Source organism: Salminus brasiliensis, chromosome 1 (assembly GCF_030463535.1).
Source record: "Salminus brasiliensis chromosome 1, fSalBra1.hap2, whole genome shotgun sequence".
Taxonomy (NCBI): domain Eukaryota; kingdom Metazoa; phylum Chordata; class Actinopteri; order Characiformes; family Bryconidae; genus Salminus; species Salminus brasiliensis.
The window spans coordinates 96,018,873-96,045,763 of NC_132878.1; the positions used below are offsets into that span (position 1 = coordinate 96,018,873).

General features: G+C 43.0%; 1 protein-coding gene across 2 annotated transcripts; it reads right to left on the reverse strand.

Moving 5' to 3' along the window:
* Positions 1 to 1,007: 1,007 nt before the first annotated feature.
* zdhhc11 (zDHHC palmitoyltransferase 11) lies at positions 1,008 to 23,805 on the reverse strand. Of its 2 annotated transcripts, XM_072659721.1 has the most exons (11): positions 23,597 to 23,805; positions 17,434 to 17,655; positions 15,072 to 15,250; positions 13,390 to 13,491; positions 13,163 to 13,287; positions 9,584 to 9,739; positions 8,588 to 8,703; positions 5,415 to 5,473; positions 2,807 to 2,870; positions 2,638 to 2,716; positions 1,008 to 1,962 (listed from the first exon to the last, which is right to left on the reverse strand). In XM_072659721.1, exons 1-11 carry the CDS (start codon positions 23,603 to 23,605, stop codon positions 1,796 to 1,798), a joined length of 1,278 nt encoding a protein of 425 aa, XP_072515822.1. In that variant the 5' UTR covers positions 23,606 to 23,805; the 3' UTR covers positions 1,008 to 1,795. The 2 variants fall into 2 exon arrangements, with proteins under 2 accessions (XP_072515822.1, XP_072515823.1); XM_072659722.1 differs by lacking the exon at positions 13,390 to 13,491.
* Positions 23,806 to 26,891: the final 3,086 nt, after the last annotated feature.

Sequence of the window (26,891 nt, forward strand, 5' to 3'; positions counted from 1 at the left end):
CTTTAGGCTTTGAGGCTTTATTTTATTTTAGATGACATGGATGTATATAGTAGTGGGATATATATATATATATATATATATATATATATATAGTGATGATGTCTGTCTGTCTGTCTGTCTATCTATCTATCTATCTATCTATCTATCTATCTACCTACCTGTCTGTCCATCCGTCCGTCCGTCCGTCCATCCGTCCATCCATCCATCTATCTATCTATCTATCTATCTATCCATCTATCTGCCTACCTTCCTGTCTTTCTGTCTATCTACCTACCTGTCTGTCTGTCTATCTATCTATCTATCTATCTATCTACCTACCTGTCTATCTATCTACCTACCTGTCTATCTATCTATCTATCTATCTATCTACCTACCTGTCTATCTATCTACCTACCTGTCTATCTATCTACCTACCTGTCTGTCTATCTATATATCTACCTACCTGTTTGTCTATCTATCTATCTATCTATCTATATCTATACATCTACCTACCTGTCTGTCTGTCTATCTATCTATATGTATATCCATCTATCTATCTTTCTGTCTGCCTGTATGTCTATATAACCGTTTATCTCTCTATCTATTTGTCTGCCTGTCTACATGTCTGTATGTCTATCTATCTATCTGGCTGTCTCTCGCTCTCTCTCTATCTGTCTGCCTGACTGTATGTCTGTCTGCATGTCTATCTATCTGCCTATCTCTCTATCTGTCTGTGTACCTGTCTATCCATTTGTCTGCCTGTCTGTCTATTTATATATCTGCCTATCCGTCTGCTTGTCTGTCTATCTATCCATCCGTCCTTTCATCCATCAGTCCAAACTTCCGTCTGTTTGTATAGCTATGTTTGTCTGTTGATCTATATGTATGTCTATCTACTTCCCTTTCTGTCCATATATCTGTCTGTCTCTATATCTAAAGTCTGTCTATTCAAACTATATGTTTTTTAGTATATACTCTCAAAGACTAACAGCCTGATCTGCAGCGATGTAATGAACACACAGACTGACTCCACTCATCTGCTCTGTTTTTAATAAAAGCACAAAAACAGTAACTCTGTAACACTGCACTGAAATGTGTGCATCAGTTCCACACAAACCAATCACAAACATGCTACACCAGCACTGCTGTCATCAAGAGGGAATGACTAAACTGTGTTGACGTACAGTATGTATGATCTACACGTCTGTAATAAAGATGTGTGAGTGTGAAGTTCCTTGCAAAGGTCTAAAGAACCTTCACTCTTCCCCCTACTGTCTGCTTGATGCTTGTCCTAGTCTGTTTGGGGCTGAGTACTGCTGCCTGCCTGGCTTCTGGACCAGTTTCTCCCACTTGGCGGATTTGCCTCAATTTGCCACAACTCCCCTAAGCACTTCGTTTTTCTTTCCTCCCTGTTTGTTTTTTGCTTTGAGATGCCCTGGTTTGGCTGTTTTACCTCGCTACTGCCCAAACCCGGCTCTCCTCTACTCCTTTGCTACCCATTTGAATGCTTGTAATTGGTTCCCCATTTAGACTCTTGGTTCCTCTCAAGGTTTCTTCCTCTTGCTCGGAGGGAGTATTTCCTGCCACTGTCGCCATTGATTTGCTCAAAAGAGGCTCAGACGCGGATCTCTGTTGTAAAAAAAAATGGAAGGAAACTGAATTTTATATAAAGGTTCTTTCCTAAAATAAAGATTCTTCATATTCATATATTCATTTTCTTTAAAAAAGCATCTGCAGGTTTAGAATTCTCTAATAAGAAGAAGGTGTGTCCACAAAATTTTGGACACACCGTGTGTCTGATCTACAAAAGTACAGTTTATGAGTGTATGAGCTGCTGGTGGACGACTGTGGTGTCTACGATGGTGGTTCCCAGGGGGCTCTGGATGATAGGACGTCCCTCAGCCTGACTGTGCCCGACAGTGCTGCTCTGCTGGACCTGAGGGCTTTCCATGTGACTCAAACACCAACTCACCGGAGCCTCACCTGAGAGCAAAACACACAGCATTTAAAACACATTATTATTATTATTATTATTATTATTATTATTTTACGGTTTTTGTGAAATCTGGCATCTACCAAACTACCTACTCTTTTATTTTTATTTATAAAAATATTTATATTTATTTACACAAAATATACAATGCAGATGAACATGTCAGTGGTGGTTGCAGCAATTGGCCTTGTAACCTTAAAAAAATCATATTTCGCTAAAGTTGCTCACGTAGGCCCTCCAGTGGCCTGGACCTTTGAGCACATGCCCAGAAACCAATGGGATAACTCAACTTTCTTTAGAAGGATCTCAAAGCTCATTCATTTAATAACAACTTCTGCTCAGCCAATCAGATAAAAGTGAGACATACTGCAGAACGGAGGAGACGTGAGTTAGTTAACCATAATAAACCTTAATAGACCCATTATATCCAAAAGTATCTGTACACCTGATGTTTCTTCTGAAATCCAGGGGATTCTGCAGTAACAGCCTCTAAGGTTCTGGGGAAGGCTTTAGGCTAGATGTTGGAACATTGCTGTGAGAAAGATTTGATGGCACCTTTGATCCACCTTCGATGAGAGCATCAGTAAGATCAGGTGCTGCATCACGCCAAAGAAACCCACATTTGAAAGTATCCTGGGAGTTTGACAGGGGTCACCTGATCTCACCTGGTATTATATGTGTGGAGGCTTTTGAGCCGTAGTCTGGATGACTTTCTCCATCAACAGCTTGAGGTAAGTGGTCCATCTACAAAAAACGAGACGCTGTGGTAAAGCACCAGGTCTGTTTACCTTACATAGGAGCACAGTAACAGCACTATTCTTAAGGCTGAAAGACCTCAGAGCAGATGGTTCCCGAGAGTCCACTGGACATCTGCCCCCTCTTCTGGTACTTGAAGATACTACAGAGAGGGAGAAAAACCTCATTAAAGGGTTACTTGAGCTGACAGTGATGATATTATTCGTATTGGTGTAATTAGAGAGTCTGGTGGATTATTGGTTAAATGTGTAAACTGGCTGCACACAAACAGAATATGCCACATTATGTTGGCGTCTAATTTTAGCATTTTGGCTAATGATGCTAATTCAAAGCACCATTTTTCAGCATTGTTTTTCTTTTAAATAATCTATATCCAGCGTTTAACAAACCACACATTCTTTAAGAGCTAAATAGCTTCAGTTTTTTTTTTTATATTATTCTAAAAATATTATATTATATTTATTATATTTATACATATTATAGTATATTAGTAATAATAGTATATTATAAATAGAATATTATACTATTATTACCTTAATCGTATGCTCAGGTAGCTGGATTAATATGGGTTCACTAGATTTTTTTAGGGCATTTATTGCTATGCAATTCAGTGGCACACTTGAATTCACCAAGCTAAAATAAATTCATGAGGAACATGAGGAAAGATATTTTGTGCCAGGATGAAGCTTTGATTATATAGCATTATATAGCAACTCAGCCGACAGCAACAGAAAGCTATGCTAACTAGCTAAAGATTGCACATATTTTCCAAGCAGTGTTTAGGGTGAATCTAACCAAAAAGATAAAAAGATGTCCCACTTTTTGTCCCTGACTTTATGTCTCAGGTTGGTATTATTATCATCATTGTCCCTGACTTTATGTCTCAGGTTAGTATTATCATCATTGTTCCTGGCTTTATGTCTCAGGTTGGTATTATTATCATTGTCCCTGACTTTATGTCCCAGGTTAGTATTATCATCATTGTTCCTGGCTTTATGTCTCAGGTTAGTATTATTATCATTGTCCCTGACTTTATGTCTCAGGTTGGTATTATTATCATTGTCCCTGACTTTATGTCTCAGGTTAGTATTATTATCATTGTCCCTGACTTTATGTCTCAGGTAAGTATTATTATCATTGTCCCTGACTTTATGTCTCAGCTTGGTATTATTATCATTGTCCCTGACTTTATGTCTCAGGTTAGTATTATTATCATTGTCCCTGACTTTATGTCTCAGGTTGGTATTATTATCATTGTCCCTGACTTTATGTCCCAGGTTAGTATTATTATCATTGTCCCTGACTTTATGTCTCAGGTAAGTATTATTATCATTGTCCCTGACTTTATGTCTCAGGTTAGTATTATCATCATTGTCCCTGACTTTATGTCTCAGGTGAGCATTATTATCATTGTCCCTGACTTTATGTCTCAGGTAAGTATTATTATCATTGTCCCTGACTTTATGTCTCAGGTTAGTATTATTATCATTGTCCCTGACTTTATGTCTCAGGTTAGTATTATTATCATTGTCCCTGACTTTATGTCTCAGGTAAGTATTATTATCATTGTCCCTGACTTTATGTCTCAGGTGAGCATTATTATCATTGTCCCTGACTTTATGTCTCAGGTAAGTATTATTATCATTGTCCCTGACTTTATGTCTCAGGTAAGTATTATTATCATTGTCCCTGACTTTATGTCTCAGGTTGGTATTATTATCATTGTCCCTGACTTTATGTCTCAGCTTGGTATTATTATCATTGTCCCTGACTTTATGTCTCAGGTTAGTATTATTATCATTGTCCCTGACTTTATGTCTCAGGTTGGTATTATTATCATTGTCCCTGACTTTATGTCTCAGGTTGGTATTATTATCATTGTCCCTGACTTTATGTCTCAGGTTAGTATTATTATCATTGTCCCTGACTTTATGTCTCAGGTTGGTATTATTATCATTGTCCCTGACTTTATGTCTCAGGTTAGTATTATTATCATTGTCCCTGACTTTATGTCTCAGGTTAGTATTATTATCATTGTCCCTGACTTTATGTCTCAGGTAAGTATTATTATCATTGTCCCTGACTTTATGTCTCAGCTTGGTATTATTATCATTGTCCCTGACTTTATGTCTCAGGTTAGTATTATTATCATTGTCCCTGACTTTATGTCTCAGGTTAGTATTATTATCATTGTCCCTGACTTTATGTCTCAGGTAAGTATTATTATCATTGTCCCTGACTTTATGTCTCAGGTTGGTATTATTATCATTGTCCCTGACTTTATGTCTCAGGTTGGTATTATTATCATCATTGTCCCTGACTTTATGTCTCAGGTTAGTATTATTATCATTGTCCCTGACTTTATGTCTCAGGTTGGTATTATTATCATTGTCCCTGACTTTATGTCTCAGGTTAGTATTATTATCATTGTCCCTGACTTTATGTCTCAGGTTAGTATTATTATCATTGTCCCTGACTTTATGTCTCAGGTTCAAAGTCACACAGATGCATAATGTGCTTAATATATGCTTTTGTTTGGTATTTTGTGCTGAAACTAACCTTTAATTATATAGCATTGTTCACTGCCAGCAACAGAAAGCTATGCTAGCAAGCTAACTAACAGTTAGCAGTGCCATAAGAATAAAGTGATGCAGATTCAGCCCATGGTTATGCAAAACAAACATACCTTGCTCTGCTGGACAGTGGAGCGTCACAGTCTATGGACATATCCATAGGCCCGAGGTTCTGGGAGCAGAAAAGCACATTTCTGTATTAGCGTAGCATCACTTCACACCTTTCCTTCTGTAATCCAGCTGCAGATTGCTTAATTACGCTAATGTCTGGTATTGTGACTCATCTACAACCTGACCAGCAAGAAATAAACATCCCCAGTCCGACTGATCATACAGCCTGCCTTAGTTACTGTTGCTATTTTGGACCAGTATGTATTCATGCAAAGTGTTTATGCATAGCTAAAGCCTGTCAATCAGATGTTTATCTCTAGCTGCAGTCTCTCATTAGGGTGAATATTAATAACGCTCTAAATGTAGGTATTGTGATATACACTGAGGAGGCGGAGCTACAGTCTCTCATTAGGGTGAATATTAATAACACTCTAAATGTAGGTATTGTGATATACGCTGAGGAGGCGGAGCTACAGTCTCTCATTAGGGTGAATATTAATAATACTCTAAATGTAGGTATTGTGATATACACTGAGGAGGAGGAGCTACAGTCTCTCATTAGGGTGAATATTAATAATGCTCTAAATGTAGGTATTGTGATATACGCTGAGGAGGCGGAGCTACAGTCTCTCATTAGGGTGATTATTAATAACACTCTAAATGTAGGTATTGTGATATACACTGAGGAGGAGGAGCTACAGTCTCTCATTAGGGTGAATATTAATAATGCTCTAAATGTAGGTATTGTGATATACACTGAGGAGGCGGAGCTACAGTCTCTCATTAGGGTGAATATATATTAATAACGCTCTAAATGTAGGTATTGTGATATACACTGAGGAGGCGGAGCTACAGCCTCTCATTAGGGTGAATATTAATAACACTCTAAATGTAGGTATTGTGATATACACTGAGGAGGAGGAGCTACAGTCTCTCATTAGGGTGATTATTAATAACACTCTAAATGTAGGTATTGTGATATACACTGAGGAGGAGGAGCTACAGTCTCTCATTAGGGTGAATATTAATAATGCTCTAAATGTAGGTATTGTGATATACACTGAGGAGGCGGAGCTACAGTCTCTCATTAGGGTAAATATATATTAATAACGCTCTAAATGTAGGTATTGTGATATACACTGAGGAGGCGGAGCTACAGCCTCTCATTAGGGTGAATATTAATAACACTCTAAATGTAGGTATTGTGATATACACTGAGGAGGAGGAGCTACAGTCTCTCATTAGGGTGAATATTAATAACGCTCTAAATGTAGGTATTGTGATATACGCTGAGGAGGCGGAGCTACAGTCTCTCATTAGGGTGAATATTAATAACGCTCTAAATGTAGGTATTGTGATATACACTGAGGAGGAGGAGCTACAGTCTCTCATTAGGGTGAATATTAATAATGCTCTAAATGTAGGTATTGTGATATACACTGAGGAGGCGGAGCTACAGTCTCTCATTAGGGTGAATATTAATAACGCTCTAAATATAGGTATTGTGATATACACTGAGGAGGAGGAGCTACAGTCTCTCATTAGGGTGAATATTAATAACGCTCTAAATGTAGGTATTGTGATATACACTGAGGAGGCGGAGCTACAGTCTCTCATTAGGGTGAATATTAATAACGCTCTAAATGTAGGTATTGTGATATACACTGAGGAGGAGGAGCTACAGTCTCTCATTAGGGTGAATATTAATAATACTCTAAATGTAGGTATTGTGATATACACTGAGGAGGCGGAGCTACAGCCTCTCATTAGGGTGAATATTAATAACGCTCTAAATGTAGGTATTGTGATATACACTGAGGAGGAGGAGCTACAGTCTCTCATTAGGGTGAATATTAATAACTCTCTAAATGTAGGTATTGTGATATACACTGAGGAGGCGGAGCTACAGTCTCTCATTAGGGTGAATATTAATAACTCTCTAAATGTAGGTATTGTGATATACACTAAGGAGGGGGAGCTACAGTCTCTCATTAGGGTGAATATTAATAACTCTCTAAATGTAGGTATTGTGATATACACTGAGGAGGCGGAGCTACAGTCTCTCATTAGGGTGAATATTAATAACGCTCTAAATGTAGGTATTGTGATATACACTGAGGAGGCAGAGCTACAGTCTCTCATTAGGGTGAATATTAATAACTCTCTAAATGTAGGTATTGTGATATACACTGAGGAGGCGGAGCTACAGTCTCTCATTAGGGTGAATATTAATAACTCTCTAAATGTAGGTATTGTGATATACACTAAGGAGGGGGAGCTACAGTCTCTCATTAGGGTGAATATTAATAACTCTCTAAATGTAGGTATTGTGATATACACTGAGGAGGCGGAGCTACAGTCTCTCATTAGGGTGAATAATAATTAATAACACTTTATATGTAGGTATTGTGATATACACTGAGGAGGCGGAGCTACAGTCTCTCATTAGGGTGAATATTAATAACTCTCTAAATGTAGGTATTGTGATATACACTGAGGAGGCGGAGCTACAGTCTCTCATTAGGGTGAATATTAATAACTCTCTAAATGTAGGTATTGTGATATACACTGAGGAGGCAGAGCTACAGTCTCTCATTAGGGTGAATATTAATAACTCTCTAAATGTAGGTATTGTGATATACACTGAGGAGGCGGAGCTACAGTCTCTCATTAGGGTGAATATTAATAACTCTCTAAATGTAGGTATTGTGATATACACTGAGGAGGCGGAGCTACAGTCTCTCATTAGGGTGAATATTAATAACTCTCTAAATGTAGGTATTGTGATATACACTGAGGAGGCGGAGCTACAGTCTCTCATTAGGGTGAATATTAATAACTCTCTAAATGTAGGTATTGTGATATACACTGAGGAGGCGGAGCTACAGTCTGTCATTAAGGTGAATATTAATAACTCTCTAAATGTAGGTATTGTGATATACACTGAGGAGGCGGAGCTACAGTCTCTCATTAGGGTAAATATTAATTAATAACGCTCTAAATGTAGGTATTGTGATATACACTGAGGAGGCGGAGCTACAGTCTCTCATTAGGGTGAATATTAATTAATAACGCTCTAAATGTAGGTATTGTGATATACACTGAGGAGGCGGAGCTACAGTCTCTAAAAGAAATATTTGTATATATGTTCTCTGGTGTTTATGGAAGATCTTACCTGTGCTGCAACAGCGCTGGACTGGGTTGGCTGTGTGGCTCCGCCTCCCTGATCCCTGGAGCTTTGTAAGTGACGCTGCTTCACTACGTACTCATATGTGCTCATGCCTTTACATACTGCACAGAGAGAAAGAGACACAAAGGCATATAAACACTTTTTTGGCAAAACTGAAGTTTTTGAAGAATTCCTCACTTACAAACTTAAAACAAGGCAGTTGCTAGGCGGTTGCTATGGTATCTCAGGTGGTTGCTATGCGCTTGCTAGACAGTTGCTGTGCTTTTCAAAATGGTTGCTTTGCTCTTACTTAGCAGTTGCGATAGTATCCCAGGTGGTTACTATGCAGCTGCTGGGCAGTTGCAATGCTCTTGCAAGTGGTTGCTACACCATGTGGACAAAAGTATTGGGACACCTGTTCATTCATTGTTTATTCTGAAATCAAGGGTATAAATAAATGTGATCCTGCTTTTGTTGGAGTAACTGTCTCTACTGTCCAGAGAAGAAGGTTTGCTACTATTTTGGAGGAGGAGCATTGCTGTGAGGATTTGATTGCACTCAGCAACATGACCATTAGTGAGGTCAGGATGTTGGAAGATGATGATCACCACCCCAACTCATCATCCCCAACTCCCCAACTCATCCCAGAAGTACTGGATGGAGCTCCACCATCCATCATTCCAGAGAATACAGCTCAATGCTAGTGCTTAATAATGTCCAAATGTTTGTGGACACTCCTTCTAATGAATGACACACATGTGCAAATGCACACACAGCTTGTCTAGTCCCTGCAGAGAAGTACTGCCAATAAAATAGGGCACCATGGACCATGGACTAGAGAGGGGTACAAGGCCCCCCAGCACTGAGGAGCTGTGGAACAGTGGAAGAGCTGTGATCTCTGGAATGATGGTGGAGGAGCTCCATCCAGCACTTTTAGGATGAGTAACACGCACCACCCACCACCCACACAACTGTGAAAACTGACCGCATGTGTACACTTACACAGGTATATATGGAAGACCAGCAAGTGGCACAGCATCAGGAGAGAGGCCAGAGCAATGATGATGGTGACGAAGGCTAACACAAGCAGACTAGCTGAGCTGGTCTGAACCGGAGCCAGGGGCAGGAAGGCTAACCAAGTCCCATTCTCCTTCACACCTGAACAGAGAGAGAGATCAACACGCTAACGTATGAAGCGCCGGACACAGCACTGCAGCTGCCCTTTTTTAAGCCATCGTAGTTCGGCAGAGGACATAATAATGGTGAGTAACATTTGGGACGAATGAAGACCGGAGACAGGTCATACACGGAGGACCATGGTCAGTTTAAAAGGTCAGGTCAGCCTCGGAGTGGCTCAGCAGTCTAATGCGCTGCCACTGTGGACCAGGGGTCACAAGTTTGAATCCCAAGCCAGGCCACTTTGCCATCAGTAGCCGGAATCTGAGAGTGCACAATTGGCTGTGCTCTCTCCAGGTGGGTAGATGGCGCTCTCCCCCCTGCTCTATTACTCTTAAGCAATGTTAGCAGTGTTGGCTATTATGCTACTCGTTAGCCAGTCAAGCTGGTCTACCCCCTCGACTGTATTAGCTATCATGCTACTCGTTAGCCAGCCGAGTTGGACCACCCCCTCGACTGTATTAGCTATCATGCTACTCGTTAGCCAGCCGAGATGGACCACCCCCTCGACTGCATTAGCTATCATGCTACTCGTTAGCCAGCCGAGATGGACCACCCTCTCGACTGTATTAGCTATCATGCTACTCGTTAGCCAGCCGAGTTGGACCACCCCCTCGACTGTATTAGCTATCATGCTACTCGTTAGCCAGCTGAAATGGACCACCCCCTCTACTGTATTAGCTATCATGCTCCTCGTTAGCCAGCCGAGATGGACCACCCCCTCGACTGCATTAGCTATCATGCTACTCGTTAGCCAGCCGAGTTGGACCACCCCCTCGACTGCATTAGCTATCATGCTACTCGTTAGCCAGCTGAAATGGACCATCCCCTCGACTGTATTAGCTATCATGCTACTCGTTAGCCAGCTGAAATGGACCACCCCCTCGACTGTTTTAGCTATCATGCTACTCGTTAGCCAGCCGAGTTGGACCACCCCTTGACTGTATTAGCTATCATGCTACTCGTTAGCCAGCTGAAATGGACCACCCCCTCGACTGTATTAGCTATCATACTACTCGTTAGCCAGCCGAGATGGACCACCCCCTTGACTGTATTAGCTATCATGCTACTCGTTAGCCAGCCGAGATGGACCACCCCCTCGACTGCATTAGCTATCATGCTACTGGTTACCCAGCCGAGATGGACCACCCCTTCGACTGTATTAGCTATCATGCTACTCGTTACCCAGCCGAGATGGACCACCCCCTCGACTGTATTAGCTATCATGCTCCTCGTTAGCCAGCCGAGATGGACCACCCCCTCGACTGCATTAGCTATCATGCTACTTGTTAGCCAGCCGAGTTGGACCACCCCCTCGACTGCATTAGCTATCATGCTACTCGTTAGCCAGCTGAAATGGACCATCCCCTCGACTGTATTAGCTATCATGCTACTCGTTAGCCAGCTGAAATGGACCACCCCCTCGACTGTTTTAGCTATCATGCTACTCGTTAGCCAGCTGAAATGGACCATCCCCTCGACTGTATTAGCTATCATGCTACTCGTTAGCCAGCTGAAATGGACCACCCCCTCGACTGTATTAGCTATCATACTACTCGTTAGCCAGCCGAGATGGACCACCCCCTTGACTGTATTAGCTATCATGCTACTCGTTAGCCAGCCGAGATGGACCACCCCCTCGACTGTATTAGCTATCATACTACTCGTTAGCCAGCCGAGATGGACCACCCCCTCGACTGCATTAGCTATCATGCTACTCGTTAGCCAGCCGAGTTGGACCACCCCCTCGACTGCATTAGCTATCATGCTACTCGTTAGCCAGCTGAAATGGACCATCCCCTCGACTGTATTAGCTATCATGCTACTCGTTAGCCAGCTGAAATGGACCACCCCCTCGACTGTTTTAGCTATCATGCTACTCGTTAGCCAGCCGAGTTGGACCACCCCTTGACTGTATTAGCTATCATGCTACTCGTTAGCCAGCTGAAATGGACCACCCCCTCGACTGTATTAGCTATCATACTACTCGTTAGCCAGCCGAGATGGACCACCCCCTTGACTGTATTAGCTATCATGCTACTCGTTAGCCAGCCGAGATGGACCACCCCCTCGACTGCATTAGCTATCATGCTACTGGTTACCCAGCCGAGATGGACCACCCCTTCGACTGTATTAGCTATCATGCTACTCGTTACCCAGCCGAGATGGACCACCCCCTCGACTGTATTAGCTATCATGCTCCTCGTTAGCCAGCCGAGATGGACCACCCCCTCGACTGCATTAGCTATCATGCTACTTGTTAGCCAGCCGAGTTGGACCACCCCCTCGACTGCATTAGCTATCATGCTACTCGTTAGCCAGCTGAAATGGACCATCCCCTCGACTGTATTAGCTATCATGCTACTCGTTAGCCAGCTGAAATGGACCACCCCCTCGACTGTTTTAGCTATCATGCTACTCGTTAGCCAGCTGAAATGGACCATCCCCTCGACTGTATTAGCTATCATGCTACTCGTTAGCCAGCTGAAATGGACCACCCCCTCGACTGTATTAGCTATCATACTACTCGTTAGCCAGCCGAGATGGACCACCCCCTTGACTGTATTAGCTATCATGCTACTCGTTAGCCAGCCGAGATGGACCACCCCCTCGACTGTATTAGCTATCATACTACTCGTTAGCCAGCCGAGATGGACCACCCCCTTGACTGTATTAGCTATCATGCTACTCGTTAGCCAGCCGAGATGGACCACCCCCTCGACTGTATTAGCTATCATGCTACTCGTTACCCAGCCGAGATGGACCACCCCTTCGACTGTATTAGCTATCATGCTACTCGTTACCCAGCCGAGATGGACCACCCCTTCGACTGTATTAGCTATCATGCTACTCGTTAGCCAGCCGAGATGGACCACCCCCTCGACTGTATTAGCTATCATGCTACTCGTTAGCCAGCCGAGATGGACCACCCCTTCGACTGTATTAGCTATCATGCTACTCGTTACCCAGCCGAGATGGACCACCCCTTCGACTGTATTAGCTATCATGCTACTCGTTAGCCAGCCGAGATGGACCACCCCCTCGACTGTATTAGCTATCATGCTACTCGTTAGCCAGCCGAGATGGACCACCCCCTCGACTGTATTAGCTATCATGCTACTCGTTAGCCAGCCGAGATGGACCACCCCCTCGACTGCATTAGCTATCATGCTACTGGTTAGCCAGCCGAGATGGACCACCCCCTCGACTGCATTAGCTATCACGCTACTCGTTAGCCAGCCGAGATGGACCACCCCCTCGACTGTATTAGCTATCACGCTACTCGTTAGCCAGCCGAGATGGACCACCCCCTCGACTGTATTAGCTATCATACTACTCGTTAGCCAGCCGAGATGGACCACCCCCTCGACTGCATTAGCTATCATGGGCAAAAGTCATACTCACCCTGAAAAGCTGCTGCCGTACGCAGACTAGTGGGGTTCACGAAATGTTCGATGAAGAAGAACAGGATGACCACGACCAGGAGCAACACCCCAAACACAGCAGAGAGAACCGCCACGAAAAACAGCCTGGGGGGGCAACAACAGAAAAGACAGAATTCCAAGGTTTAGGAATGTCTTTCCCACTTTTCCGATAACACATTCCTGTTCAGTACTGAAGCTTCTCCGTACCAGTAGTTCCTCCCGCCTACACAGTTGTTGAGCCATTTGCAGTGGTGGTCGAAGTCAGAGATGCACTTGTTGCAGCTGCTGCAGTGTTTCACCTTAGACCCCCTGCAGGGGGGGGGGGGGGGGGCAGCTGTTAACCTTGAGCAAGTTGGCATACATTCAGTATCTATCAAATCTATAGTATTTAAGTTATAATTATAGGGGTTACTTATGTATTAATTGTATAGACAGTGGTCAGTTTTGTTTCCTGAAATCAGCACAGGGTCAAAAATATCTATACACCCACTTAGAAGATTCATTTACTGGTGCTGAAAGTCCCTAAATGTCTTTTAACTTGCCAAGACCGAGAGCTCTTAACGTCCTGCTAGTGATCATGATTGGCTACAGTGGGTATCTTCTCAGTGCCACATAAAAGGGGTTTGTTTAACAGCTCTCTTTGGACTGACCAGGACATGGGAGGTACAATGGGAGAGTCCAAGAAACTCGGTGCAAATCTGAGAAGGATGATCGTAGATCTACACAAGCCAGGAACCAGATCTCCTGGAGCAAGTTCTAAACAACTACAGGATCCTCAAGATCCTCAGGATCATCATTTCAAAATACTGCACAAGTTATTGAGAGGTGTAGCCACTTGTAGGCCTGGAAGAAGACCCAAACGGTCACTCTCTGCTGAGAGGAAATTGGCTCTGGTGGTCTAGGAACAATGCAAGGACTAATGCAATGTCACAGGCCTGCTATTAACTGGAAGCTGCTGGAAGCCCAGAGTCACTGTCTACAGTCTACAGCTAGTTCTACATCACTATGGGCTGAGAGGCTGTTGTGCAAGAAAGACGACCAACTCTAAAACTGCCATCTTCGAGCTTGACTACAGTTGATCTGATAATGACCAGAGCTACGTTTAGAGGAGTAAAGGTCAGACACACTATACCAACTGTCAAACATGGTGGCGGTAGCCTCATGCTCTGGGGGAGGCTTCTCAAAGCCTGTTTCATTGAATTCTGCTACGACGAGTGGTCAGATATCCAAATAGGATTCTGCCAGAAGATCATATTGATGGTATTTCTGGTTGGTGTGGAGCAACAGATAAAACCACTAGCTGCCAGTAAGCTACTACACCGTGTTGGAGACCAGGGTTCGATTCCCAGTCTGGGTGTGCTACACCAGTAAGAGTCCTTGGGCAAGACTCCTAACATGGCATTGGCCCACTTCTGTAATATGAGTAACCATGGATAAGAGTGTCAGCTAAATGCCATAAATGTAAATGCACACTGTTTCTGTCCTGCAAATTCCTCGTATCTCCAGAACAGCAACTTTATAGGAGGAGAAAGATCCATACCTTCCAAAGGAAGTCAGTGTGGAAAGTTGCTTACACCTGATAGGAGGCATGAGATCCACAGTGCCATGGGTTTCGTAGATTCAAATTCCTGTACACTTTTAAAAATCAAGGTGCTTCAAATGGTTCCTTTAAAGAACCAGATGTGTCAGTGTGAAGATGTGAAGGTTCTTCGGGCCTTTTAAAAGGGTTCTTCACATTCACACATTTCTCTCAAGTGGTCCTTCCATGGCACCCCTCAAAGAACCCACTGAAAACCCATTATTACCATCACCTTCATATCCACGATGAGCGTCTGCAAACTTCTGTCCATGACTCTGATATAATGAGTAACGTACGGCTGTATACATACACATCAACCTCACACAGGTAGCAGTGCTGATTGTGGATGACATGCGGCTGCTTCTTCTTATCGAACACAGGCATGGGGCTGGAGTAATCCTTCCTCAGCCGGACGTTATAGTCAGCCGGGTCTACGGTCACCGCCGCCAGATGAGTCAGCAAGTGTAAGACGAACGCTGTGCCGATCACCTGCATACAAGAGGATATTATTATCAATTTTCTCCCCAACTGGATCACCATTACCCAACCCATACAAAGGGAGACCAGCACCATATTAATACCTAGCCTATGTGTTTAGAATGGGGGATCAGAAAAGCTCCTGTAGGTGTAATGGGTAGGTGTCCCAATACTTTTGTCCATATTTTTGTACCGATTACCCAACCCATACAAAGGGGGACCAGCACCATATTAATACCTAGCCTATGTGTTTAGAATGGGGGATCAGAAAAGCTCCTGTAGGTGTAATGGGTAGGTGTCCCAATACTTTTGTCCATATTTTTGTACCGATTACCCAACCCATACAAAGGGGGACCAGCACCATATTAATACCTAGCCTATGTGTTTAGAATGGGGGATCAGAAAAGCTCCTGTAGGTGTAATGGGTAGGTGTCCCAATACTTTTGTCCATATTTTTGTACCGATTACCCAACCCATACAAAGGGGGACCAGCACCATATTAATACCTAGCCTATGTGTTTAGAATGGGGGATCAGAAAAGCTCCTGTAGGTGTAATGGGTAGGTGTCCCAATACTTTTGTCCATATTTTTGTACCGATTACCCAACCCATACAAAGGGGGACCAGCACCATATTAATACCTAGCCTATGTGTTTAGAATGGGGGTCAGAAAAGCTCCTGTAGGTGTAAAGGGGAGGTGTCCCAATACTTTTGTCCATATTTTTGTACCGATTACCCAACCCATACAAAGGGGGACCAGCACCATATTAATACCTAGCCTGTGTTTAGAATGGGGGTCAGAAATGCTCCTGTAGGTGTAAAGGGGAGGTGTCCCAATACTTTTGTCCATATTTTTGTACCGATTACCCAACCCATACAAAGGGGGACCAGCACCATATTAATACCTAGCCTATGTGTTTAGAATGGGGGATCAGAAAAGCTCCTGTAGGTGTAATGGGTAGGTGTCCCAATACTTTTGTCCATATTTTTGTACCGATTACCCAACCCATACAAAGGGGGACCAGCACCATATTAATACCTAGCCTATGTGTTTAGAATGGGGGTCAGAAAAGCTCCTGTAGGTGTAATGGGTAGGTGTCCCAATACTTTTGTCCATATTTTTGTACCCAACCCATACAATTTTTCCCCTATTACATGCAACGCTCCAGACACTGGGAGGGTAAAGGCCTGGGGAGGCGACCAACCCGCTTGGAGTAGTGTGTAGTGATGTGGGGAGAAAGCACCACCTACCCACCCTGGAGAGAGCAAGGCCACATGAGCTCTCTCTGGCCCTGGACCTGGATTTGAACTAGCGGCCCTCTGGTCATAGTGACAGTGTCTTACCACTCAGGGCCCCTGTGACCGTTTTAACAGAGCTTTTAACCCCCACTGAACACTGAAAGCAGTGTGTGAGTCCAGCAGTGTCAGACAGGACAGGGGGGTCAATTCAATGAGCCTTAGTCATCGAGGATAGAGAGGCTACTCTAGTGGTGACACGGCCTGAATCTGACTCATATAGAAAAGCTCCACTGTTTACAGCTAAATCAAGCCTTTATGTCTTTTCCAATTAACTACATAAGCACTGACCACTGACCTCACCCCATACACACACTCTGCATTTACAGTACGAGTCAGGCCTGTGTGTGGAAGGGCTCTGACAGTGTATGAGCCGGTCTGACACCCACTCTCCAGTTACAGACCAGGAGAAAACCTGGACATATGAAAACAAGAGTTTTTCAGTTTGCTCCGCCCCCTCAATCTGTTCACTGTTTATTCCCATCTGCAGGTTAGAGCGCCCTCTATCGCATGGAATAGGGGAGACCTTTCTATTCTCAGACTCCTCACCATGCAGTATGTTAGTAGTAGACTCTAGAGTCTGAGAAAGAAGGGAAGATAAATGTACTCAGAACTGGGTTTTTATGGAGTGTAATTTCACAGCTCTAGACCGGCCCTACGGTCTAACTGCTGCTCATCATCAAATGTGAGGAGATCATCAGTTTCATCAGGCCTTGTTAAAGTCCTCACAGGTCAGGTAAGGCTTAGAGCAAAGGAGGACCAGCTCCATATTAGAATGGGATGCTGTAAAAGCTCCTGCAGGTGGAATAGGTAGGTGTCCCAATACTTTTGTCCAAATATTGTGTATGTAATGAAGGCATGGTGTGAAGAGTATATATATATATATATTGGTTTAGGTACCCCATATGCAACGTAGTTCCATGGTACAGGCAGGAGCGGGATATACACCCCGAAACCCACAATGGCCATGAAGCTGTACATGAGCCAGGCCACCAGCTGGAGGACATGGAGAGGCAGTGACCATCCGTTCACCCTGGAGTGGATCGGAGCAGTGACCAGCTCACTCCTGCTGACCCCCCGAGCCGGCGCTGTGCGTCTCAACCGACGCTCCAAACAGCTCATCTGAAACACAGAGAAGGGTTAAATGTGTCCACCAGAGCACATTTCAGATCACTAGCGCTACGAGGCTAACGTAGCTAATGGAAACTGAATTAGCATGGTCACTTCCTCATGTTGGAGCATTTCTATTGGTCCATTCATCAGGAAATGTCCACACAGTGCAAAGAACAACGGCCAGATGTTGTCATTTGAGAACTAGCTGGTCTCACTAGTTCAGCGGTCGTGCCGATGAACCAGCTTGGTCAATTAATGCTAATTATGCTGGTCAGCCAGTTTGGTCACACTGGTAGACCAGTTAAGCCATCAAGCTCAAAAGAAAGCAAACCCTATGCCAGCTCAACCAGCTCGACCAGCTCAACCATCTTGGTTTACAGCAGGGCCGTACTGGCCTAATGTAACATAAGTATATATAGGAGAAATGGCCAAATGTTTGTGGACGCCCCTTCTAATGACCCGCTATGCTGGCCTATGCTGAGTTTCTAGCAGGGTGCCTATAAGGCGAAGGCCTAGTGCCACCAGTTAGCATGGTGCTAGCTGCACGCCTACATCCTCACGCTCTCCTCAGACTGTGTGGAGGTGTTCGGTAATCTCTAACAGACCTGATTAGGTGGCTTCTGATACTGTAGGACTGCCTGTTATCTATAAGCATGGACTAACGTACGACACACGGCTACAGATAGTAGCAGCATCTTACTATGGTATACTACTTAATTTTGGACCCAGAGCTGGCAGTGTTTAGCGACTAGTCTTTAGTCTTCTTTAGCTTTAGTCATCCTTCTGTTTTCGTGGCTGATGATCTACAGGCCTCAGCCTAGATTAGCCCAGGCATGTTTTCCAGAGGGATGAGCGGCGCAGTTGGTTGCTGCTCCAGAACCGAAGCTAATTAAAGCCTGCAGTTAGTTCTCTAGTGCAAGTATAGCCCTGAAACCGAAGAACAGTCTTCAGCTTTACATACAAGCCAGAGCTCAGAAGCCAATTTGCCAGGGAAATGAGCCAGATAACATGGCGCTATCTCCACTGAGGGCCATGCTGTTGTGGAAAGGTTTGACACACTGCTTGCCCTTCAGGCTAAATGCTAACGCTGTGAGTAAGAGTAAGTAAATCCAGTTGGCCTGTACATTTACAACCGATAGCGCCCACCCTGCTGAAAAAGCCCTAGCCACCCAGCTCAGGCCTAGCCAGATGGTCCACCAGGTCCTCCAGGCCAAAACATACCCTATACCGGTAAGCTGGCTGACCAGCATGGCTCTTGGCTAGCATAGCGTATGTTGTCATTTGAGAACTAGCTGGTTTCACTAGTTCAGTGGTCGTGCCGATGAACCAGCTTGGTCAATTAATGCTAATTATTATGCTGGTCAGTCAGTTTGGTCACACTGGTAGACCAGTTAAGCCATCAAGCTCAAAAGAAAGCAAACCCTATGCCAGCTAACCAGCTCGACCAGCTCGACCAGCTTGACCAGCTTGAGCTGACCGTTTGGTTTACAGCATGGTCGTGATGGCCAATTGTAATATAAGTACATATAGGAGAAATGTCCAAATGTTTGTGGACACCCCTTCTAATGAATCATCCCCAACTCCACAGCTCATCCCAAAAGTCCTGGATGGAGCTCCGCCATCCATTAGGCAGCATGGAGCCAATAGGGTCATGAAGTTCATCTGCTCCAGAGAGTCCTATTCTATTGGCAGTACTTCTTCTCTACAGGGACTAGACAAGCTGTGTGTGTGCATTTGCAGATCTGTCACAGCTTAAAGTAGGAGAATGCATTAATTAGAAGGGGTGTCCATAAATATGTGGACATGTAGTGTAAATGCAGTCATGAATGTTTAGAATGCACATACAAGGTTTTGCTATACAGTCTCATTAATCTGGCTTAACTTAGAGAGGCCATTTTCAAAGAGCAGGAAGGAGGCCTGTGGAAAATGAGCAGGTAAGTTTGTTTGGTTGCCTAGCAGATCTAATCACTAGTCATGCTGACACACACTGATCTGCTCGAGCGCTGCCTTCACGTGGGGTCAGGATCACTACAGTCAAGCAACCAGCGCACAAAACGTCCCCTGAGGTTGTAAGGAGTTCACTGTCCCAAGCTAGCCTACAGTAAACATCAGAATTTAAAGAGCTCATGAACGCTGCACTAGAAAACATTTATTCACAGTAATGTAGGAGCTCATGAACGCTGCACTAGAAAACAATTATTTACAGTAATGTAGGAGCTCATAAACGCTGCACTAGAAAACATTTATTTACAGTAATTTAGGAGCTCGTGAACGCTGCACTAGAAAACATTTACTCCCAGTAATGTAGGAGCTCATGAACGCTGCACTAAAAAACATTTATTTACAGCAATTTAGGAGCTCATGAACGCTGCACTAGAAAACATTTACTCCCAGTAATTTAGGAGCTCATGAACGCTGCACTAGAAAACATTTATTCACAGTAATTTAGGAGCTCATGAACGCTGCACTAGAAAACATTTATTTATAGTAATTTAGGAGCTCATGAACGCTGCACTAGAAAACATTTATTCACAGTAATTTAGGAGCTCGTGAACGCTGCACTAGAAAACATTTATTTACAGTAATTTAGGAGCTCATGAACGCTGCATTAGAAAACATTTATTTACAGTAATTTAGGAGCTCATGAACGCTGCACTAGAAAACATTTATTCACAGTAATTTAGGAGCTCGTGAACGCTGCACTAGAAAACATTTACTCCCAGTAATTTAGGAGCTCATGAACGCTGCACTAGAAAACATTTATTCACAGTAATTTAGGAGCTCATGAACGCTGCACTAGAAAACATTTATTTACAGTAATTTAGGAGCTCATGAACGCTGCACTAGAAAACATTTATTTACAGTAATTTAGGAGCTCATGAACGCTGCACTAGAAAACATTTATTTACAGTAATTTAGGAGCTCATGAACGCTGCACTAGAAAACATTTATTTACAGTAATTTAGGAGCTCATGAACGCTGCACTAGAAAACATTTATTTACAGTAATTTAGGAGCTCATGAACGCTGCACTAGAAAACATTTATTCACAGTAATTTCAGGAGCTCATGAACGCTGCACTAGAAAACATTTATTCACAGTAATTTAGGAGCTCGTGAACGCTGCACTAGAAAACATTTACTCCCAGTAATTTAGGAGCTCATGAACGCTGCACTAGAAAACATTTATTCACAGTAATTTAGGAGCTCGTGAACGCTGCACTAGAAAACATTTACTCCCAGTAATTTAGGAGCTCATGAACGCTGCACTAGAAAACATTTATTTACAGTAATTTAGGAGCTCATGAACGCTGCACTAGAAAACATTTATTTACAGTAATTTAGGAGCTCATGAACGCTGCACTAGAAAACATTTATTTACAGTAATTTAGGAGCTCATGAACGCTGCACTAGAAAACATTTACTCCCAGTAATTTAGGAGCTCATGAACGCTGCACTAGAAAACATTTATTCACAGTAATTTAGGAGCTCGTGAACGCTGCACTAGAAAACATTTATTTACAGTAATTTAGGAGCTCATGAACGCTGCACTAGAAAACATTTATTTACAGTAATTTAGGAGCTCATGAACGCTGCACTAGAAAACATTTATTTACAGTAATTTAGGAGCTCATGAACGCTGCACTAGAAAACATTTATTTACAGTAATTTAGGAGCTCATGAACGCTGCACTAGAAAACATTTATTCACAGTAATTTCAGGAGCTCATGAACGCTGCACTAGAAAACATTTATTCACAGTAATTTAGGAGCTCATGAACGCTGCACTAGAAAACATTTATTTACAGTAATTTAGGAGCTCATGAACGCTGCACTAGAAAACATTTATTTACAGTAATTTAGGAGCTCATGAACGCTGCACTAGAAAACATTTATTTACAGTAATTTAGGAGCTCATGAACGCTGCACTAGAAAACATTTATTTACAGTAATTTAGGAGCTCATGAACGCTGCACTAGAAAACATTTATTCACAGTAATTTCAGGAGCTCATGAACGCTGCACTAGAAAACATTTATTTACAGTAATTTAGGAGCTCGTGAACGCTGCACTAGAAAACATTTACTCCCAGTAATTTAGGAGCTCATGAACGCTGCACTAGAAAACATTTATTTACAGCAATTTAGGAGCTCATGAACGCTGCACTAGAAAACATTTACTCCCAGTAATTTAGGAGCTCATGAACGCTGCACTAGAAAACATTTATTTACAGCAATTTAGGAGCTCATGAACGCTGCACTAGAAAACATTTATTCACAGTAATTTAGGAGCTCATGAACGCTGCACTAGAAAACATTTATTTATAGTAATTTAGGAGCTCATGAACGCTGCACTAGAAAACATTTATTCACAGTAATTTAGGAGCTCGTGAACGCTGCACTAGAAAACATTTATTTACAGTAATTTAGGAGCTCATGAACGCTGCACTAGAAAACATTTATTTACAGTAATTTAGGAGCTCATGAACGCTGCACTAGAAAACATTTACTCCCAGTAATTTAGGAGCTCATGAACGCTGCACTAGAAAACATTTATTCACAGTAATTTAGGAGCTCATGAACGCTGCACTAGAAAACATTTATTTACAGTAATTTAGGAGCTCATGAACGCTGCACTAGAAAACATTTATTTACAGTAATTTAGGAGCTCATGAACGCTGCACTAGAAAACATTTATTTACAGTAATTTAGGAGCTCATGAACGCTGCATTAGAAAACATTTATTTACAGTAATTTAGGAGCTCATGAACGCTGCACTAGAAAACATTTATTCACAGTAATTTAGGAGCTCGTGAACGCTGCACTAGAAAACATTTATTCACAGTAATTTAGGAGCTCATGAACGCTGCACTAGAAAACATTTACTCCCAGTAATTTAGGAGCTCATGAACGCTGCACTAGAAAACATTTATTTACAGTAATTTAGGAGCTCATGAACGCTGCACTAGAAAACATTTATTTACAGTAATTTAGGAGCTCATGAACGCTGCACTAGAAAACATTTATTTACAGTAATTTAGGAGCTCATGAACGCTGCATTAGAAAACATTTATTTACAGTAATTTAGGAGCTCATGAACGCTGCACTAGAAAACATTTACTCCCAGTAATTTAGGAGCTCATGAACGCTGCACTAGAAAACATTTATTCACAGTAATTTAGGAGCTCATGAACGCTGCACTAGAAAACATTTATTTACAGTAATTTAGGAGCTCATGAACGCTGCACTAGAAAACATTTATTCACAGCAATTTAGGAGCTCATGAACGCTGCACTAGAAAACATTTATTTACAGTAATTTAGGAGCTCATGAACGCTGCACTAGAAAACATTTATTTACAGCAATTTAGGAGCTCATGAACGCTGCACTAGAAAACATTTATTTACAGTAATTTAGGAGCTCATGAACGCTGCACTAGAAAACATTTATTTACAGCAATTTAGGAGCTCATGAACGCTGCACTAGAAAACATTTATTTACAGTAATTTAGGAGCTCATGAACGCTGCACTAGAAAACATTTATTTACAGTAATTTAGGAGCTCATGAACGCTGCACTAGAAAACATTTATTCACAGTAATTTAGGAGCTCATGAACGCTGCACTAAAAAACATTTATTCACAGTAATTTAGGAGCTCATGAACGCTGCACTAAAAAACATTTATTCACAGTAATTTAGGAGCTCGTGAACGCTGCTTCTGATACGGGACGGGCGGTATCCTAGCAACGCTTTAACATTATGGAAATAGGGCTCAGGCAGCAAACAGCGAGCAGACTCCAGCTGAACCTCTCAGCTCTTCTAACATTCAACACCCAAAACTGACCAGCTGTACTCAGGAGTGACCCCCCCCCCCCCGCTCTCCCCCCGGAGCGCCCCTCTGATTCCCCGGGCTGCTGAAAGTGAGGAGCTCAAACTCAGCCTGTAGACACTCACATTCGTCATGGTGAAGATTTCTGCTTCAGAGACATCTGCTGTCCCTCAGGCCACTGTCCTCACCTCCAGCCCGTCCCATATGTCCTCAGGGGTCCGCAGCTTCACCTCTGGGCTGGACTGGGCTGGACTGCAGCTCAGCGGAGCTCCCTCAGCCACCCGGGCTCACCTCTGCCCTGCAGGCTCACCACCCTGCTCCACAGCCTGCAGCGATGTGGCCAATCTTGGAGAAGTGTGTGTGTGTGTGAGAGAGTGTGTGTGTGTGTGTGTGTGTGTGTGTGTGTGTGTGTGTAATTTGCCTGCTCTACTAAAGGCTCCCCAGGGTCCTAAATACACTATTCTCCATTCTGTCTTCTGTAAATGCACTTTCAACATTATTTATATCAACATCTCTACTGTAAAATTTACAATTTCTACATCATCTCTACTGTAAAATTTACAATTTCTATATAATTTATACTGTAAAATTTACAATTTCTATATAATTTATACTGTAAAATGTACAATTTCTACATCATCTCTACTGTAAAATTTACAATTTCTATATAATTTATACTGTAAAATACACAATTTCCTTAGCAACAGCAAAGTAACCACCTGAGATAACATAGCAAGTGCCTAGCAACCACTAATCAACTCCAGAGCAACCACCTGGCAACCCCTTAATGACATAATAGGAACTACTCAACTCCATAGCAACCACCTGAGATACCATAGCAACTTTCTAGCAGCCATCTAGCAACATCCTAGCAAGTATAGCATAGCACGTGCCTAGCAACCACTAATCAACTCTATTGCAACCACCTGGCAACCACTTAGCAACAGCAAAGTAACCACCTGGCAACCACTTAACAACATAATAGGAACTGGCTGAGATACCATAGCAACTTCCTAGCAGCCACCTAGCAACACTCTAGCAAGTATAGCATAGCACGTGCCTAGCAACCACTTATCAACTCTATTGCAACCACCTGGCAATCACTTAGCAACAGCAAAGTAACCACCTGAGATAACATAGCAACTTCATAGTAGCCACCTAGCAACACCCTAGCAAGTATAGCATAGCACATGCCTAGAAACCACTAATCAACTCCAGAGCAACCACCTGGCAACCACTTAACAACATAATAGGAACTGCCTCAGATACCATAGCAACTTCCTAGCAGCCACCTAGCAACACCCTAGCAAGTATAGCATAGCACATGCCTAGCAACCACTAAACTTCATTGCAACCACCTCGCAACTACTTAGTGACATCATAGGAATTGCCTGAGATACCATAGGAACTTCCTAGCAGCCACCTAGCAACACCCTAGCAAGTATAGCATAGCAAGTGCCTAGCAACCACTAACTCCATAGCAACCACCTGGCAACCCCTTAATGACATAATAGGAACTACCTGAGATACCATAGCAAGTGCCTCGCAACCACTACTCAACTCCATAGTAACCACCTGAGATACCATAGCAACTTTCTAGCAGCCACCTAGCAACATCCTAGCAAGTATAGCATAGCACGTGCCTAGCAACCACTAATCAACTCTATTGCAACCACCTGGCAACCACTTAGCAACAGCAAAGTAACCACCTGAGACAACATAGCAACTTCATAGTAGCCACCCTAGCAAGTATAGCATAGCAAGTACCTAGCAACCACTAATCAACTCCATAGCAACCACTTAACAACATAATAGGAACTACCTGACATACCATAGCAAGTGCCTAGCAACCACTACTCAACTCCATAGCAACCACCTGAGACACCATAGCAACTTCCCAGCAGCCACTTAGCAACTCCATAGCAACCAAAGTACTGATCACTGTATACTGGGAACACCCCACAAAACCCTTTGTGAGGCTTTGGAGATGTTCTGAACCAGACGTCTAGCCGTCACAGTCACCGCTTCAAACGTCCGCAGAATGATTGATGATGTCACCAGGGCCAAACAATAGTAACCAATAATATCATGGTTAATCCCACCTCCCACAAGCATGGAGAGACTGTGAGTGCTCAGCTAGCTCAGAGACCCTCCCTGATACTGCACATCATCCACAAATGCATCACCACCCTTAAGGAATGTGTTATAAACATGTTATAAACTGAGTGTATACAAATATATAAACTAATTAATACTAATTAAAAGTTTTGACGCCTCTAGTCATCAAACAATATCACCATGCTATTGCCCTATTATATATATATGAGCTTAATCCACATTTACGTCTGTACACAATAAAATACATCATATTAAAGCTATATATTAGTAATAAAGTGGAAATTCTATAAGTGAAGATGTGCAAATGGTGAAGCCTTGTCATTAGGAATAAACGGCCAAGAGATATTTAGGATAAATTAGTGTCATTTAATAAGATGTGGCTTCAGTCTCCCTTTTTTCTCCCTCATTTTAGCACGGCTTTGTTTTCATTCCGATTTATTTATTTATTTATTTATCTGTGAATTTATTTGGAGACATTCTTAAGAAGGACAGAAATAAGGTGCTACTACATGACTTAACAGTCTAATGCTCTGCCACAGGGTCGCAGGGTCGAATCCCAAGCCGGAGTCTGGGAGAGCACAACTGGTCATGCTCCCTCCAGGTGGGTAGATGGCGCTCTCTCGCTCTCCCCTCACCACTTATAAGCGACGGAGCTGGGGAACCAGCCCTTTCTTCAGAGCATGTCGGCTGACTTTTTTAATGAGTTAGGAGCACGGCCAGTGCTGGGGGGTGTGGGGTAGGGGGGAAGAAGGGGCAGAAGCCGGGAAATTTGATGATACAAAAATGTAATTTAAATAAACGAATAAATAATTAATTAATTAGCCCTACCACCTTTTCCAAAACTACACGTGACATGAACTCGCTTACCCACCTCTCATGGTCTCCGGCGCTGCCACTGCCACTGCCACAACCAAGAGGATGGGTAGTCTGTCTGCCCCCCGCCCCGCCCCGCCTCATCCCCCATCCCCCATCCCCCAGCCCCAAAAACAGCACCACTGCATCTCAATAGGATTAGGTTGTCCTGCAACTGCACCAGCACTCAAAGCTTACTTCCTGTCCTCGGCTGCGTCCAAATACTTACATGAAACAACTACAGATCAGCTGACCAGCAGGGGGATCCAAATGAGCTACAGATCAGGAACAATCAAGTCAGGCAGGCAGGAAAGGAAGATTCACTGACGCATTGGTACGCAGCCCTCCTCCTTTTCCCCCTTTTTCCTAGGACAGTAGTCTTTTGGGGGCTTGAGGACGTTCTACCAGTGTCATAACTTTATTAATTAAACAACTAACGTCTTTTACACT

Bases quoted from the DNA above. Each gene is read 5' to 3' on its own strand.
- zdhhc11 (XM_072659721.1), bottom strand. The intron at 9,740-13,162 runs GTGAGTATGACT...CTCTCTGTTCAG, and splicing joins TACGGCAGCAGCTTTTCAGG to GTGTGAAGGAGAATGGGACT. The intron at 2,717-2,806 runs GTCTTTCAGCCT...CGTTTTTTGTAG, and splicing joins CGGGAACCATCTGCTCTGAG to ATGGACCACTTACCTCAAGC.